General features: G+C 42.2%; 1 protein-coding gene across 1 annotated transcript in view; it reads right to left on the reverse strand.

Annotated features, from left to right (window-relative positions):
* LOC139280163 (protein kinase C-binding protein NELL1-like) overlaps window positions 1-19,841 on the reverse strand; it is a 1,006,941-nt gene that overhangs the window by 721,815 nt on the left and 265,285 nt on the right. The window contains exon 12 of the mRNA XM_070899716.1: window positions 13,359-13,487. Coding sequence (XP_070755817.1) covers window positions 13,359-13,487 — 129 coding nt within the window. The remainder of the gene's footprint in view (window positions 1-13,358; window positions 13,488-19,841) is intronic.

The raw sequence follows: 19,841 nt of genomic DNA on the forward strand, positions 1-19,841 counted from the left end.
AGAGTGAGTAACTCCGCCCAGTCAGTCTCCACAGTAAGGGTTGTCGCACTCTCTGTCAGTGCAAAGACATTCGAGAGAGCGACAGAAATAGGCATGGCCTAAAGGAGCCTGCACTTTCAGTTGGAGTTAAGCTGGCCCTCCAGTGTAACTGCAGTGCAGAGAGGTGAAATACTGTTCGGGGTCGCTCCTCTGCCCCCAGAGCGATGGAGGGCCATGAAATATGTCCGCCTAAAGTGAGGGTGGTGTTTATTATGGTGCTGAGCAATGACAGAAGTAGGTTATCCAATGAACTTTCCGTCATGTTCGCTACAGAAAGGGAGCATCTGTGCATTCCAGTGTCCAGTGTTATTATGGCAATTGAACGGCTGATTTGAATTTCAAAGGGCCTTCAAGCAGTTGATTCGATCACTGGGAGATCGACTTAACTCCACAATTATACTATTTACAAAAAAAATTTATCAGATTCTCCAGCTGCCCAACACCATTTTTTTAAATGGTGAAAGATTGGGAAATCTTGGTGTTCAAAGGGTCCTGGTTATCCTTGTACACAAATCACAAAGTTAACATGCAGGTACAGCAAACAATTAGAAAAGTAAATGTTATGTTAGCCTTTATTGGAAAAGGACTGAAGTTTAAGAGTAAAGCAGTCTTACTGCAATTATATAGGGCCTTGGTGAGACCACACCTGGAGTACTGTGTACAGTTTTGGCCTCCTTACCCAAGGAAGGATATACTTGCCTTTAAGGGAGTGCAACAAAAGTTCCCCAGACTGATTCCTGGGATAGGGAGGATTATCCTATGGGGAGATTGAGGAGACTAGGTCTATATTCCCAAGAATTTTGGAAAATGAGAGGTGATCTAATTGAAATATATAACATTCTTACAGGGCTTGACAGGGTTGATGCTGGGAGGATGTTTCCCCAGGCTGGAGAGTCTAGAATCAGGGGTCACAGTCTCAGAATAAGAGGTCCGCCATTTAGGACTGAGATGAGGAGAAATTTCTTCACTCAAAGAGTTATGAATCTTTGGAATTCTCTGCCCCAAAGAGCTGGGGATGCTCAGTCGTTGAGCATATTCAAGGCAGAGATCGATACATTTTTGATATTAAGGGGATCAAGGGATATGGGACAGTGCAGGAAGATGGAGTTGAGGTCGAAGATCAGCCATGATCTGATTGAATGGCGGAGCAGGCTCGAAGGGCTGATTGGCCTACTCTTGCTCTTATTTCTTATGTTCTTAACAGGCGCAATTCATGCAAGTGACATGACCTGGAAAGCAGCATTAGGGTCGATACCAGAAGACATCCTACAGAGGTCTTTGCTTTGGCAGAATCCCAGAGGATCTTGGTCTATGACATCAACCAAGATGCACCAGGATTCCACCAAAGCAAATACTACTGCCGCGATGTCTTCTGGTGTCAAGCTCGATGTTGCTTCAAGTAATCTTAATCAGAATTCTTTCACAGGCCCAGAAATTGCGGTCAGAGGCTTCTCATAGAGGCTGCAAATTCATGGCCAATATTTCAAATATGACTCTGCTGTAGATAGCTTCTCAAGTTCAGTGATGTCAGTCACTCCCTTAATGGTCTGAGCATCTTGCGTTCATAGGAGTTGACTTGTACAGTTCGCTATCGACTTGTGCAATTCAGAGAGCAGGGCAAGATGTAACAATGGAACTCCCTTGTGACCTTTACTGGCTATCTGTGTCTATTGTACATGTATTTCTTCAAGTTCTCTTAAGGCAGAGAGAGTTCACTTTAAATGAGGGAAAGTTTGCTTTGAATCACTTTTTCACAGTAAGGTCAACATGCAGAGCAAATGAAAATCAGATTCACTCAGTTCAATCAATACAATCTATCTCTACATAACAGCACTAGAGATGGGCCTTGGCAGCAACGTCCACATCCCGAGTATAAATTTAAAAAGCATGATATATAAAAAAAAATTAAATTAACACACTAAGCTACCCCAATGCAGTGAATCATCTTGCTTGTTTTTAGCAGACTAACTCCTCCACATTCTGTCCTAAAGCTGTGGGCAGAACGTCTTCTCCCTGTTGTCCATTATCTTTTGGAGCCTTTTGTTGCTTATGCAATGTCCTCTTTCTAAACTGACTGCCTCATATATTTTTATTACTTAATTACCCTTTGATATAAACAAGTGACCCAGTAACTCTTGCATTACAAAATGAAACTTGCACTAAATAAGGATCAGCAACATCAGTGAAGACTGCTTTAAATCTGTTATAAAAAATTAGTATCAGTAATCTACTGTCCTCAACTGGTCTGGCCTATATGTGACTTCAGACTCACAACAATGTGGTTGACTCTTAACTGCCCTCTGAAATGGCCAAGCGAGCCACTCAGTTCCACCAGAGCTCTACAACAAAGTCACTGTGGGATCCACCACGTGGACTGCAGTGGTTCAAGAAGGTGGCTCACCACCACCTTCTCAAGGGCAATTAGGGATGGGCAATAAATGCTGGCCTTGGCAGCAACACCCACATCCCATGAATATATATATATATATTTTTAATTAGGAATGCAGCCAGGTGTGCTATTGGGACTCACACCAGGAATACATGACCTTCATCTGTCCATCAATAGGTCAGAGGACAGTGGCGAATCAGAAGTTTTGAAAATGTTATTTTGCTCAATAGATGTAGCAACTGAACTGAGATTACAGTTATAGAAATTATTCATGGCCTCGTCGAAATTATAGCCTAGGGGGTGGCCATTTGACCCAATGGGACCGTGCCAATATGTTCCTGTTTTGCTTCATGATTGGCCTTTTACCAATGCTAAATATGATAGATTCAACCCAATGATCAGCTTGATTGTTATTTTTTGTGGCATTTTATTGATCACTTCTCCTGCAGAGCAGTCTATTGTTGAATGCTATTTGACAAATGACCATGCCGTTTCTACTATATGGACTTAAGGAATAATTCGACACCAGTTGGAAATAAGCAAGCAGCGTTTTCTCACTAGCGGTGATCATTTATGAGCAAGAAAATCATAATGCTACAAAGCAAACCATCAGAATGACATGCAACAACTGTGGTGGCTAAGTTAGATTTTTATTTAGTCCAATAGCCAAACTAAGAACACCAAAAATTCCAACTTTAATTACAGACCTCCATCCAGCACACAACCCCTCTCTAAATAATTTGCTGTAAAAAGAAAGGTGTGCATTTATATAGTTAGTGCCTTTCACAACCTCATGATGTCTCATAGCACTTGACAGTCAATGAAGGCTTTGAAGTAGTCACTGTTGTAATTTGGGAAATGTATGGCAGCGGTGAAAATACCAACCAGCTTGCCTCAATTGCTAACATTTACAATGAAAGAACAAATTACAGCCTTGTATTCTTTCAGACCAAACCTTATTTCACTAGAAAGAAGTCTGACCTCCAGAAAGCCTCCTTACTTTAGTGAAGATCTATGAAGCTATTGTTAGTCCTTCTGCTTCTACTGAAGAAAGGCAACAAGTAAAACTGCAGACTTGAAGCCAACTGCACAGCTAACAGTCAGAATTATCCAACACACATATATATTTAAGACTTCACATTCTCTAAAATGAGAGAAAATATTTTGATTTAAATCCAGGCTGACACTCCAGTGCCGTGCTGAGGGAGTGCTGCACTGTCAGAGGTGTTATCTTTCAGATGAGATGTTAAACCGAGGCCCCGTCTGCTCACTTGGGTGGATGTAGAAGATCCCATGGCACTATTTCGAAGAACAGGGGAGTTATCCCCTGTGTCCTGGCGAATATTTATCCCTCAACATCACTAAAACAGATTATCTGATCATTATCACATTGCTGTTTGGGAGAGCTTGCTGTGCGCAAATTGGCTGCATCGTCTCGTAAATTACAACAGTGATTTCACTTGAAAAAGTACTTAATTGACTGTAAAGCATTTTGGGACGTCCGGTGTTTGCGATAGCTGCTATATAAATGCAAGTCTCTTTCTTTCTATTTGGAAAAAAGAACGGACTGATTGAATGCATAGTTGAAACACTCAATTTCAAAGCCTAGTTTTCACATCACAAGTGATTGGAAGTTTCGCTTAAAATGTAAATTTTTTTATTTTCTTACAGTAAAACTCATAATTGAAAACTGATTTTTTTTTTAATTGGACAACAGTGACACACAGAACTGGATTGACAACTCTTGATTGAATGGAGACATCCTGTGGTATAATGCTATGAGCTTTGCTCTTGTATTAAACGCGTTTAGTGAAATGGAGTCAAGGTTCAGGCGACAGAAACTGTGTGCTCATTCGAGTCTAATTAAATTAGCAAACTCCTGATCCCATTCTCAAATTTTAACCATAGACATCGTTAGAATAATTGAATATGAATGCAAAAACAAGCAACTTAGGATGATCATTACACGACTGAATGAACCACAGTATTATTTATTATACAATCGTACTTTCAGATTCTTGAACACAGCACATGATGGGCACCATTGTGTATTAGCAAGCTGCACTTATATCAGTTTTATCATCATGCAGTTCATTATCATGAAATGTCTCTCATCTCCGGAGGCAAATCTATATTTTATCCGAGCCCTGGCCAGAAATATTCACTATTCCAACAGGAGTTCTATGATACCAGTAGATGATCAAAAAGGCTGCAGAGATTCTCTGAGCTAAGATGCAATATTGCATATTTTCTTCGGACAGCTGAGTCACCACTATGTTTTTTTGATCATCTATTCATTCTCGAAATGTGTGCATCGCTGGCAAGGCCAGCATTTATGCCCAGCCCTAGTTGCCATGAGAAGGTGGCTGTGGGCCAACTGAGTGGCTTCTTAGGTCACTTCAGAGGCCAGTTAAGAGTCAGCCATGTCAGTGTGGGACTGGAATCACATAAAAGCCAAACCGGCGAAGAATGGCAAGTTTCCTTCGCTAAAGCTGATCTCGCAACCCAGTTGGATATTTAGGCCAATATGGCAGCTTCATGAGTACTTTTTCCACTACTTTTTTTTTCATTTCCAGATTTTTTTCTTAAACTGAATTCAAATTCTCAAACGGCCATGATGGGATTTGAACTCACATTCTCTGGGTTATTGGTTCCAGGCCTCTGGATTATACTAGTCCAGTAACATAACCAATACACTACCACACCCTACAAGAACAAAGAAAATATGCATCAGGAAGAAAAAGAGATGGGCCATGGATCAGCTACCAAAAGTGCTGGGATGAGGTGGAAGAGGATGAGGAGTGAAGGAGATGTTATGCAGAAGCAGAGAAACGTAATCTATTAGAAATGTAACCAGTCACAGTGCTTAATGATTTTTGACAAATATAGATACAAGTGTTAACATTCAACGTAAGCTTTAAACTTGGCTCGTAATTTGCGGTCACTAGAGAAGCAAAGGCACTCGTCGTTGACCTCAAAGTAAGCTGTCCACAGAGATCTCGCGATCTTAGTGGTGAAAACTTGAGGTTTCTCAATGTACAATTGATTGTAGCGCTGTGATTAGAGGACTCCGAGAGCGATGCAGCCGTGACATCGTCCAGCTCTCTAAGCAGCCAATCACACTGAAGAATTCTCACAGACAGTAAACCAGGAAATAAAAAGCAGCTTTTATCCTCAATTTAAAAAAATACGACAGAGAAATAATGATTGGGACTTTCGCATGGGAATAAGGTTGAAGCTTAAATATCATGTACAAACGTTAAAAAAAATTAAAATTGTAATTTTTATCATAATGGAGAAATTTGACATTCTATAAATATAACAAATTAGTTTTTTTAGGGCCAGAATTGTTGTTTAACAGTCAATATACTGTTAAAACCCCAGTTATAGCTATTCCAACAAGGCTTAACATTTAATTGGGCAATAACCAGTAATATTAGCGTGGAAGAGCTCAAGTTTTTGTCAGTTCCACTGATTGCCAGCTATGGGGAAGGAGGGGTTGGGGGGAGGTGGGGATCGTCCACAGCACAGCCTGTGTCAGAGCAGTGAATGACTGAACGCAACTTCAGGATTTGCGCATTTAGATGCGCATGCACTTAACCCTAAGATTGTGGTCAGTTTCAAAGGGGCAATGACGGCGAATGCTGGCAGTTTCTCCTACACAAAGCTGTTTACTTTTTCCCAATCTCTCATCTTGGTTCTAATCTGTGAGTTTACAATGGTGTCAAATGATAATAAAAGTAAACCTCCTTAAAGATTGTTGCTTGCACATACAGTATCGTACAACTTCACTTATCAGATTTCAGTTACATTTGTGAAGAAATTGCATTATAGGACAATGAAAATATGTGAAATGTAGTGATATTTCCTGGTCAGATTCTTTCATCTTCTCCTTTTCTCCCAGCTGACCACTATTAGTTTTACTAGTATATCAGCATTTATGAGTAATAGGGCAAGAGTGGCTTTAAGGATATTTTCTTCTGACCCAGACTGAGAAAATTGGAGTTGCAATCATGTAGCAGTATAGTCCCGTTCATAGGTAGCATGTAAATCTGGAATGGGCCAAAGCCAGAGCTTTCTTGACAGGTACAAGTTGACATAGTTATCTTTACACAACTGTAACCCTGGAACGATGACAAAGGCTTATGGGATCTCACCTTGGCATAAAATTACCTTGAACAGTCCAGTGTTCAAAAATTCAACAAGAATATTGAAATCAATCATTAATCAACAATTCAATTCCATGGAGGGCCATCTTCAGAAAAGCAATGTTTTCTGATCATTGGTTGACAGACAATGAATCTATACCTAAAATAATGATTTCAAAATCAATCGCTTCCATTTATCTGTTATTGACTACTCTTGCTTGATAAGTGATTTTCCTCAGTGAGAGTGCTAATTATCTATTAGTCCCTCTATTTTCCTACCATTATTGTTCTAATATAAACCACATCATGAAGAAATATGATCCATAAATGCTTACTAGCCAGCTGCTGGGTCTCCAACAGATGGTACTTTCCAGATAACCGTTTGTTAACAATTAGTTTCTTGAACCAGTTGAATTATTTTACATTTTGATTCAGTTTGCTGGAGGACTGCAAGAACGAGAATGTAGATTAGTCCCTCAAATGACCTCACTGCTAATGCTAAAGCAAACCCTTTGCAGCTGACAGCATCTTGTCAAGAGCAAAAAGGATTGCAGAAATACTTTTAACCTTTGTTTCAAAGGAACTGGTGCAAGACTCCCCTTGGAGTTCAGCGGGGATTCGGACAACAAATTTCAATCACTGGGTTAGCTGATTTCAGTAGGATGAAAATACGGGTGCTTCAAGTTGCAACAGGGAAGAAATAATGCAGGGTCCCTCCCTCCACGTTCCCAGCTGGATGGTGCAAATGGATGAGGGCAGGATTAGGCTTAATCAAGGAACGCCCCGGGTCAAATTCGCCACAAAACCTCACGGCCTTAGTTAACACATGAAGAATGGCGACTTGCGTGAGGTATCTCAGGAGGCTCGAAGGACCAGGGAACCTTACCCAGAATGATTGAGTGCCTTCAGGGCAGGTTGGGAAATAATTGGATATTAAAGGAAAGAAGCTACTACAGTCAAGAAAATGTCATATCTATTCTTAAAACCAATTTTGTTTATCAAACTCCATTAAAATTAAGTACTGGTTTTCCATCATGCATTCAACGCTCACTCTTATTAAAGAAATAAAGGACGGTATCCAATTAAAAACAAGGGCATACAAAATGGCCAAAACTAGTGGGAGGACAGAAGACTGGGAAGCTTTTAAAAGCCAGCAAAGAATGACTAAAAAAATGATTAAGAAAGAGAAGATAGACTATGAAAGTAAACTAGCATAAAATATACAAATAGATAGCAAGGATAAAAGATAAAAAGGAAAAACGTAACTAAAGTAAATGTTGGTCCCTTAGAGGATGAGACCGGGGAATTAGTAATGGGGAACATGGAGATGGCAGAAACTCTGAACAAATATTTTGTATCAGTCTTTATGGTAGAGGACACGAACAATATCCCAACAGTGGATAGTCAAGGGGCTATAGGGGGGGAGGATATTAACACATTCACAATCACTAAGGAGGTGGTATTCAGTAAGATAATGGAACTAAAGACGGATAAATCCCCTGGACCTGATGGCTTGCATCCTAGGGTCTTAAGAGAAGTAGCGGCAGGGATTATGGATGCATTGGTTGTAATTTACCAAAATTCCCTGGATTCTGGGGAGGTCCCAGCAGATTGGAAAACTGCAAATGTAATGCCCCTATTTTAAAAAGGAGGCAGACAAAAAGCAAGAAAATATATAGACTAGTTAGCCTAACATTTGTGGTTGGGAAAATGTTGGAGTCCATTATTAAAGAAGCAGTAGCAGAACATTTGGAAAAGCAAAATTCAGTCAGGCAGAGTCAGCATGGATTTACGAAGGGGAAGTCATGTTTGACAAATTTGCTGGAATTCTTTGAGGATATAATGAAGAGGGTGGATAAAGGGGAACCAGTGGATGTGGTATATTTGGACTTCCAGAAGTCATTTGACAAGGTGCCACATAAAAAGTTACTGCACAAGATAAGAGTTCACGGGATTGGGGGTAATATAGCATGGATAGAGGATTGGCTAACTAACAGAAAACAGAGGGTCGGGATAAATGGTTCATTCTGTGGTTGGCAACCAGTAACTCATGGGGTGCCGCAGGGATCAGTGCTGGGACCCCAACTATTTACAATCTATATTAACGACTTGGAAGAAGGGACTGAGTGTAATGTAGCCAAGTTTGCTGATGATACAAAGATGGGAGGAAAAGCAATGTGTGAGTAGAACAGGCTAAGTGAGTGGGCAAAAATTTGGCAGATGGAGTATAATGTTGGAAAGTATGAGGTCATGCACTTTGGCAGAAAAAAATCAAAGAGCAAGTTATTATTTAAATGGAGAAAGATTGCAAAGTGCTGCAGTAGAGTGAGACCTGGGGGTACGTGTGCATGAAACACAAAAGGATAGTATGCAGATACAGCAAGTGATCAGGAAGGCCAATGGAATCTTGGCCTTTATTGCAAAGGGGATGGAGTATAAAAGCAGGGAAGTCTTGCTACAGCTATACAGGGTATTGGTGAGGCCACACCTGGTGTACTGCGTGCAGTTTTGGTTTCCATATTTATGAAAGGATATACTTGCTTTGGAGGAGTTCAGAGAAGGTCCACTAGGTTGATTCCGGAGATGAGTGGGTTGACTTATGAGGAATTCAGAAGAATGAGAGGTGATCTTATCGAAACGTATAATATTATGAGGGGGCTTAACAAGGTGGGTGCAAAAAGGATGATTCCACTGATGGGGGAGACTAGAACTAGAGGGCATGATCTTAGAATAAGGGGTCGCCCATTTAAAACTGAGATGAGGAGAAATTTCTTCCTTCAGAGGGTTCTAAATCTGTGGAATTCACTGCCTCGGAGAGCTGTGGAAGCTGGGACATTGAATAAATTTAAGACAGAAATAAACAGTTTCTTAAACGATAAGGGGTTATGGGGAGCGGGCGGGGAAGTTAAGCTCAGTCCATGATCAGATCAGCCATGATCTTATTGAATGGCGGAGCAGGCTCAAGGGGCCGTATGGCCTACTCCTGTTCCTGTTTCTTATGTTCTTATGTTCTTATAAGTGAATATTCCCTTCTGACAGCTCCCAGGAGCATTTACAGTCAGCAGCTCTGTGACATGAACCACTCATTTTCTGTATACCTGTAACTAGAAGTAGTGACAATTATTCAAAATGACAATTACATTGCACTTTTACTTGATTCATGGGAATTGTTTGATCTTGAAGGAGTACATACTAACCAGAATGGTTCCAATCCTGATTCCCCCCACCCCCACTCCCACTACCACCACAGGCAAGTTGAAGAACAAGGGATATATTAACTGAAGATTAAGAAATAGTAGCTCAATGTAACATAATTGTAAACGGCACTAGAGATATCTGTGCTCCTCCAATTCTGGCATCTTGCACATCACTGATGTTAATGGCTCCACCATTGGAGGCCGTGCCTTCAGCTGCTGAGGCTCGAAGATCTGGAGTTCCCTCCCTAAACTTCTCTGCCTCTCTACTGCTCTTTCCTCCTTTAAGACGCTCTTTGAAACCTACTTCATTGACCAGTCCTAATATCTCTTGAGTGGGTTGGTGTCAAATTTGATTTGATAACACTCCTGTGAAGTGCCTTAGGATGTTTTATCACATTAAAGGCACTAGATAAATACAAGTGGTTGCTGTTGTTGAGACATCAGGTGCACAGTTCTTTGGACCACGAGGGAATCAAAATATCTGCACAGTCTTAAAAAGCTCAATCAACAACTTCCCCCTGCAACCCCCACCTACCCTGCACCCCCCAACCCTTCCCCCACTTTTCGCAATCCTAGTGACAGAGTGCAGGCAATATCATAATGAAATAGTTCTATTGAAATCAGTAGAAAAATTAAATCTGCCAACAGTTAAATGCGTGTCCCTCTCCACCCCCGCTACGAGCAGTGCTAATGTCCCCTACGAGGTGCTCACAACATTTCAATACTGGAGACAGAAAGTTGTGTTCCATCTTGCCAACTGGAATTTATGCACAGCACAAAAATAAAAGAGTTTGATCAAAGTAGAATAGATTGTTAAAAAAGATCAGTGCTGTGGGAATAAAATCCTTCACTGACTTGTTGTTACCATGCCAGTGTAAATATTTCAGTTCCATTTCCCCAACCGCTGATCATTAATGGATCTGAAGTGAAATCTCTCGCTTATGTATTTTTAACTTCAACTTCCCAGAGACTTTCATTGTTTTTTTAAGATTAAAAAAATGCCTTTGTTGAGAAGCACTCACCCTACACTGATTTTTTTTCCTACCCTGAAAATTACTTTCAAAACACTGTAAACCATCTGGGAACAGCCCAATTCTTCTTCTTAGGCAGTCCCCCGGAGTCAAGGATGACTTGCTTCCTCACCTATATTATGGGTTTGAAAGTGACTTCTGTCCTATGTGGGATCTAAAGACTCTGCCACCAGTGGGGCAGGTGGTGGTTGATCAGATGAGTGGGTGGGGTGCTTGGTTTGTCGTACGCTCCTTCCGCTGTTTATACTCGGCTGCCGTGTACTCCCGACGAAGAGATGCAAAGTGTTCGTCAGCTTCTCGAATGCTTCTCCTCTAATTTGAGCGGGTCTTGAGCCAGGGATTCCCAAGAGTCGAAGAAGATGTTAAATCTATTCAAGGAGGCTTTCACTGCCCTCCTGGAAATCAGTTGCTGTGACGTAGCTCGGAGTAGAGTGCTTGTTTCGGGAGTCTTCTATCAGGCATGCAGACAATGTGGCCTATCCATCGGAGCTGATTAAGCATAATCAATGCCTCGATTCTGGGGATGTTGGCCTGAGAAATAACATCGACGTTGGTGCACCTATCCTGCCAGTGGATTTGCAGGATCTTGCGGAGGCAGCGTTGATGGTACTTCTCCAGTGCTTTGAGGTGCCTGCTGTACATAGTCCATGTCTCTGAAGCATATAGGACCACGGGTATCACTGCAGCTCTGTAGACCATGAGCTTGGTGCCGGGTTTGAGGTCTTGGTCTTCAAACACTCTTTTCCTCAAACACTGGTACACTGAAGGCGGTGTTGGATCTAGTCATCGATGTCCACCCTCACTGACAGAAGGCTTCCAAGGTATGGAAAGTGGTCCGCACCGTCCAAGGTCTCGTCATGGATCTTGATGGATTTCTCCTACCATAAAAATTACTTTCAAAACACCATCTGGGAACAGCCCAATTCCCTGAATAGCACATATTAATTAGTGCCACAGTGTCTGAGATCACAAGTACTATTACCACAAAAAAAGCCGTAATTTTTATTCCCACCGTTACTTATTGTTTGTTAAGTGCAGCATTATTGCTCATGTTTCAATCTTGAGCACTATATTTGGAGCAGCTGGCAGCGTACGCAATTCTTGAATGCAAGACAGCACTTAGGATCAGACAAAACTAAGGCTTTAAAAAAAATAAATGTATCAGTTTCCGGAGGGGGGGGGAAATACCATTGTACAACATGGCAGCTTCTGATCGGAAATGGAAAATCACTGATGCAAATACTTGGATAATTCACCTTGAGACACAAATTCAAAATTTATCTTCAAACACTCTTGTACTGAGACCCCTGATAATTCACATCAGCTTGTTAGTTCCATGTGCAGTGAAAAATTCTCCTAAACAGACCATGGACAGTTGAACAGCCAAACGCTATGCCAAAATATACATCCACGCACAATTTGATCAAATGTACAAGACTTCAAATGTGTTTCTAACTTTTGTATTAAGTTACCGTAATTACATTTCTGACTACATGATGAATAAAAATGACGTTGTACACTTCACAACGCATTGATTGTTCATCCTATACTAGTGCTAGTGTATCAGTGGACGACAGTAATTCTATGGTCAGGTGCTTCGTACGTCACAAAATTATGCTGCAATCAAGAGGAAGGCTCACCTTTTCGAGGGCAGCTAGGGATGGGCAATAAATGCTAGCGATGCCCATATTCTGAGAATGATTTTTGATTTTTTTTTAATCCTTGAAGTACGAACGAATTGATAATGTCTCCTTAATGATGCGGCAAATCTTCAAAACCACCAATAACTTGTATTTATATAGCGCCTTTAACATAGTGAAACGACCCAAGGTTCTTCACAGGTGTATTATGAGATAAAAATTTGACACCAAGCCACATAAGTAGAAATTAGGGCAGGGCTTGGTCAAAGAGGTAGGTTTTAAGGAGCATCTTGAAGGAGGAAAGAGACGTAGAGAGGCAGAGAGGTTTAGGCAAAGAGTTCCAGAGTTTGGAGCCTAGGCAACAGAAGGCACGGCCACCAATGGTTGAGTGATTATAATCAGGGATGCTCAAGCGGGCAGAATTAGAGGAGCGCAGACATCATGGGGGGGTGTGGGGCTGGAGGAGATTACAGAGATAGAAAGGGGCGAGGCCATGGAGGGATTTGAAAACAAGGATGAGAATTTTGAAATCTAAGTATTGCTTTACCGGAAGCCAATGTAGGTCAGCGAGCACAGGGGTGATGGATGAGTGGGATTTGGTGCGAGTTAGGACACGGGCAGTCGAGTTTTGGATCGCCTCTACTTTACAGAGGGTAGGTTGCGTGTGGATGTATATTTTGGAATAGTGTTTGGCTGTTAAACTCACTACTTCTTAAAAGTGGAGAGGTAATATTGATACCCACTCTAACTTCTCCATCAAACAGTCACCAAAACAAAAGACTGCCTCTCTCACAATTGACTTTCACAACACAAACAGCTGCAGAACATCCGTTTGCAGCCATGGCCAAATCACTCCAAGCCACAACGAAAAAGGCTGAAAACAGTCAAAAGTGTGAATGGAAACCACTCCCTACCTTCACAATACGCCGTGTCGCCCTGTATGGGAACAAAGCCATTCTTGCACATGCACACAGCTTTTGTGTTCAGATTCCAGCATTCAGAGTTTTCACCGCACTGGTGCCCCTCAGCACAGAAATCATGGCCTGCAATGTAATGGCATGGTTATAGCACAGTAGAGCCGCAACAGGAACAAAAAAAAGCGAAATCATTTAAATTTATGAACACGTTGCTCTGTATTACAAACAAAAATGCAGCTATGCACAACATAAAACGTATGCGATTAACAAAGAGTTTATCAAAGCACTGGCATCTGTGATTGATATCTCGGCTGTGAACTGGTTCAATTTATAAATTCAAGATTTAGTATAACTTTCATGAATAGAAAGGGGATTAGAGAATCAGATACAGAGGTCAGCACATCCAATCTGTGGCACTCCTGATTTTATAGTTATTAATTTAGGTAATGAAGATTCCAGGCCAGGAGGGTGAAGTGTCCAAAGATTTAGCATTCAGTGCTACAAGCTGAAATCACTTGCAACATTCTGAAGCCTGTCACAGTGTTACACAAAAGGCCTTAATATCCTATTAGGCAGCAACTATTCAGGCACATTTTATATTGGAATTTTCTTCTGCTGCTTGACTTATATTAAGATATTCAGTGTCTGTCAAACTGTGAATAATTTGTATTTCCATGACTGAGACTACCTGAATAATTCAGGATAGAAAAATTGCGAGCGAGTTACAGATAATTTTATGAGTGAAAATAAGCTACATATTTCACTGGGACGCTTTTGGTATTCCATTTATTACACATGCTTTGTTTACAGTATTTGAGAAGCAAAGGATATCAAACCATTGTGATCTCGCACCTGTGGAAATATAGAAAATAATTTGGAAAATGTGCAACACACACAAAGATGAAAATGATAACTGTTAACATTATTAAATGACATATATATTTCACAGGCTGCTGGATTGGCTAGATAAAATGTCATATTTCAAAATGTTCTAATGAATTAACCCTCTTCCTGCTAATTACTTTTATGCATTCAGCTGGATGATTAGTTTGGAAAATAGAATCTCTGGAGGTATTAAACACTATATTTTGCACAATGGTCATTCTTGGCTATTCCTGAAGAGACTAATTATTCCCAATGGCACCTGATGGTAGGCGGTGTGAACATCGAGAATAGAAGCTTCTGATTAGTAATTGCAGTTGCTAATAGAGAAGCAACAGGGTCCTAATTGCTGTTGCTGAGGTGTTAAAGCAGTGACTGACTGCAGTGCGAGCAGGTACAGCAGGAGCGGCGAGGTTGGGGCAAAGGAGTGGCAAGAGTTCGTAGAGGGATGTGATCGGGGCCCAGAAGAGGCAAGGGCACAGGGGCAGCACGGGCCAGCCCACGCTGCGATATGTGCGCGCACTAGGTCCGTGCAGCAGAGCTGGTCCCCAGTCGTCCTGGGCAATCCTTGCCACTGGACCAAGACCTAGCTCTGTCAAGCCCGTGTGGCGGCTGGTGTGCAATGTCCACCACATGTTAAAAAAATCCACACACAGGCATCTTCCAGCCTTCAACATGTAGTTTGAGATCCAGAATATTAGGTCCTTCATTAAAACACCTGTGAACTCAACCCTTTTCGACGTGGAAGCAAGTCATCCTCGTTTCGAGGGACTGCCTATGAAAGCAGTGGAATAACTTCTCCAAAACTCAATGAGAAGACATTCAGGGAGAAAGAACGGGGTTCGCATATGCAAATCCTTGAAGTTCACAGGCAAGTTGATAACCTTGTTAAAAAAGCATATTGAATCTTTGGCTTTACAAATAGAGGCATGGGGCCGAAATTGCTCCTCTGGGAAAGGCCCATTAGCGCCTCTGGGAGGCCCCGTCATTGCCATGTGCGCCAACTCTATCTCCCCGCGTTGACCCCTTTTGGGCCTCTCGGGGGAAATTGCCCCCCGGGACGCGAGGTCGGCATGGGGTGATGCCACCGACAGCTTCTCGGGGTGAGAAGCTGAGGTGGCTGAGGTGCACCGGCCCTCCTTTTTTCTGTCGGACGACCTTTCAGTCGGCCCGACAATGGCAGCCGCGGGTGTGGCCGGGCCGCCAACATGCAGACCGGCACCCCCTCATGGGTGCCAGGCTGCTGGCCCGGACGACACCCTCCCTGGTGGCCCAGTGGTTGCCACTAAAGAGGCTGCAGAGTTGAAAAGGGGGGGGACGTAGCGACGGGTTAAAGTGACACGGCACGTCAGCAGCGCGCTGACGGGCTCAGCATGCGCTGAGAGTCGCGGCCTGCGAATGCCCAGTTACCGCCCCACACTTCTCGCATCAGCGCTAAACGTTCATATAATTCAAATTATGCGCCCCAAACCCAGCACGGGACAATTTCAACCCCATAGAGTACAAAAGTAAGGACATTATGAATCACTGGTTACTTTAAGATATTTAGCTAAAAGTATTGTGTCAAATTCTGGGCACCGCACTTTAGGAAAGATGTCAAGGATGTGGAGAGGGTGCAGAGGAGATTTACCAGAATGCTACAAGGAATGAGGGATTTCAGTTACCTGGAGAGATTAGAGAAGCTGGGATTGGTCTCCATAGAGCAGAGAATGTTAAGTGGAGATGTACTAGAGGTGTTCAAAATTAATAGGGTTTTGATAGAGTAGATGGGGAAAATCTGTTTCCACTGGTAGGAGGGTCAGTAACCAGAGGATACAGAATTTAAGATAATTGGCAAAAACTCCACGGGGGAAATGAGGAGTTTTTTTTAATGCAGTGGTTTGTTACAATCTGTAATGCACTGCAGATTCAATAGTAACTTTCAAAAGGGAATTGTTTCAGATATAAATCTGAAAAGGAGACATTTGGAAGGAATGTTCCGGAATCCGGACACCGGGCCGATCCGTGGCGGGGTCGTCCGGAAACCGGAAAATATTCCGAGATCTGAACTCCCCCGCTTCGGTCGCCCGTCTCCATCGTGACCAAAATATGGTGGAATTCTGCATTGGGATGGAGAATGAAACAGTTAATTCAGAGACCATGGTCCAGAACTTAAAGAAGGGTAACTTTGAAGGTATGAGGCGTGAATTGGCTAGGATAGATTGGCGAATGATACTGAAGGGGTTGACTGTGGATGGGCAATGGCAGACATTGAGAGACCGCATGGATGAACTACAACAATTGTACATCCCTGTCTGTTGTAAAAATAAAAAAGGGAAGGTGGCTCAACCGTGGCTATCAAGGGAAATCAGGGATAGTATTAAAGCCAAGGAAGTGGCATACAAATTGGCCAGAAATAGCAGCGAACCCGGGGACTGGGAGAAATTTAGAACTCAGCAGAGGAGGACAAAGGGTTTGATTAGGGCAGGGAAAATGGAGTATGAGAAGAAGCTTGCAGGGAATTAAGATGGATTGCAAAAGTTTCTATAGATATGTAAAGAGAAAAAGGTTAGTAAAGACAAACGTAGGTCCCCTGCAGTCAGAATCAGGGGAAGTCATAACGGGGAACAAAGAAATGGCGGACCAATTGAACAAGTACTTTGGTTCGGTATTCACTGAGGAGGACACAAACAACCTTCCGGATATAAAAGGGGTCGGAGGGTCTAGTAAGGAGGAGGAACTGAGGGAAATCCTTATTAGTCGGGAAATTGTGTTGGGGAAATTGATGGGATTGAAGGCCGATAAATCCCCAGGGCCTGATGGACTGCATCCCAGAGTACTTAAGGAGGTGGCCTTGGAAATAGTGGATGCATTGACAGTCATTTTCCAACATTCCATTGACTCTGGATCAGTTCCTATGGAGTGGAGGGTAGCCAATGTAACCCCACTTTTTAAAAAAGGAGGGAGAGAGAAAACAGGGAATTACAGACCGGTCAGCCTGACATCGGTAGTGGGTAAAATGATGGAATCAATTATTAAGGATGTCATAGCAGTGCATTTGGAAAGAGGTAATATGATAGGTCCAAGTCAGCATGGATTTGTGAAAGGGAAATCATGCTTGACAAATCTTCTGGAATTTTTTGAGGATGTTTCCAGTAGAGTGGACAAGGGAGAACCAGTTGATGTGGTATATTTGGACTTTCAGAAGGCTTTCGACAAGGTCCCACACAAGAGATTAATGTGCAAAGTTAAAGCACATGGGATTGGGGGTAGTGTGCTGACATGGATTGAGAACTGGTTGTCAGACAGGAAGCAAAGAGTAGGAGTAAATGGGGACTTTTCAGAATGGCAGGCAGTGACTAGTGGGGTACTGCAAGGTTCTGTGCTGGGGCCCCAGCTGTTTACACTGTACATTAATGATTTAGACGAGGGGATTAAATGTAGTATCTCCAAATTTGCGGATGACACTAAGTTGGGTGGCAGTGTGAGCTGCAAGGAGGATTCTATGAGGCTGCAGAGCGACTTGGATAGGTTAGGTGAGTGGGCAAATGCATGGCAGATGAAGTATAATGTGGATAAATGTGAGGTTATCCACTTTGGTGGTAAAAACAGAGAGACAGACTATTATCTGAATGGTGACAGATTAGGAAAAGGGCAGGTGCAAAGAGACCTGGGTGTCATGGTACATCAGTCATTGAAGGTTGGCATGCAGGTACAGCAGGCGGTTAAGAAAGCAAATGGCATGTTGGCCTTCATAGCGAGGGGATTTGAGTACAGGGGCAGGGAGGTGTTGCTACAATTGTACAGGGCCTTGGTGAGGCCACACCTGGAATATTGTGTACAGTTTTGGTCTCCTAACCTGAGGAAGGACATTCTTGCTATTGAGGGAGTGCAGCGAAGGTTCACCAGACTGATTCCCGGGATGGCGGGACTGACCTATCAAGAAAGACTGGATCAACTGGGCTTGTATTCACTGGAGTTCAGAAGAATGAGAGGGGACCTCATAGAAACGTTTAAAATTCTGACGGGGTTAGACGGGTTAGATGCAGGAAGAATGTTCCCAATGTTGGGGAAGTCCAGAACCAGGGGACACAGTCTAAGGATAAGGGGGAAGCCATTTAGGACCGAGATGAGGAGGAATTTCTTCACCCAGAGAGTGGTGAACCTGTGGAATTCTCTACCACAGAAAGTTGTTGAGGCCAATTCACTAAATATATTCAAAAAGGAGTTAGATGAAGTCCTTACTACTAGGGGAATCAAGGGGTATGGTGAGAAAGCAGGAATGGGGTACTGAAGTTGCATGTTCAGCCATGAACTCATTGAATGGCGGTGCAGGCTAGAAGGGCCGAATGGCCTACTCCTGCACCTATTTTCTATGTTTCTATGTTTCTAATCAAAATTGTAACTGCTGACTTCTGCTGTTTCATTATGTTTCTAAGGTTAAGCATGAATTAACCATACAGTTTTAATTCGTTATAAGTGTGCTATACCTACATAAGCATGTGTTATATACAATAGGCAATTATAATCCATACCATCACCGATTCCTCAGACCCTCCTAATACTGATCAGTTCACTATCTTCAGCATTGTGTTGTGTCCACCTATCTGTCTGCTCTTGCCTGCTACAACTCTATCCCTTACACCTACCTGCCTCCCTCGGCCCAGGCAAAGACGTTCCGAAATCCAGAAATATCTAGAATTCGGAACGGCCTCGGTCCCAAGGTTTCCAGATTTTGGACGTCACTCTGGATATCCCAATTTCCCTGGATAGAAATATCATCTTCGTTATTCCATTACAAACCCTGACTCTCTTGGTAACAAAAGTTTGAGATCTTTATCGTCTGTTTCTCACCAATACTGTCATTGATAATTAATTATGGCATTATAATTGTTATTGTGAACAAGACCCCCAGAAAGGTTGTATTTCTGTCTAAACGAAAGATGCTAACTCTTTTCATCCAGTTCTTCCATTGTTCCCTTCTTATCTCAAAACTGCCTTGGCTAACTGTTTCCCAATGTGGCCATGAAAACAAGTCAAGCAAGACGAATCTAATACATCCTATCGTTTCAGCAAACACCTAAATCACAGTGTCAGCTAAATTGTACCCTGACAAATCAAACCCTAAAGCATCCTGGGAATGAACAACTTTTAACCATTATAATCTTATATCTATATATATCATATATATCATCTACACACACACACAACTAAGGTATCTTACAATACAAGAAAAAAATTGGAGTAGAGGAGCAGAGAGATCAGGGAATGTAGATATACAAATTGCTAAAAGCACATTGATAAAGCTGTAAAAATTGCAAACAGAGCATGGAGTCTCATTTCTCCAGGACTAGAATGAAAAAGCAAGGAGTTAATGTTAAATCTATATCAAACCTTGGTCAGACCACACTTGGAAGTGCCGTGTGTAATTGTGGTCTCCATACTACAAGAAAGATGTTGAAGCATGGGAGAAACTGCCGAAATGATTTACAAGCATGTTACCAGAATTGAGAGGATGTAACGATCAGGCTGGAGCTCTTTTCTCTGTAAAAGAGAAGACCAAGAGGAGACCTGATAGAGGTCTTTAAACTATGAAGGAGTTTGATAGAAGGATGTGGA

This window comes from Pristiophorus japonicus, chromosome 14 (genome assembly GCF_044704955.1).
Source record: "Pristiophorus japonicus isolate sPriJap1 chromosome 14, sPriJap1.hap1, whole genome shotgun sequence".
Taxonomy (NCBI): Eukaryota; Metazoa; Chordata; class Chondrichthyes; family Pristiophoridae; genus Pristiophorus; species Pristiophorus japonicus.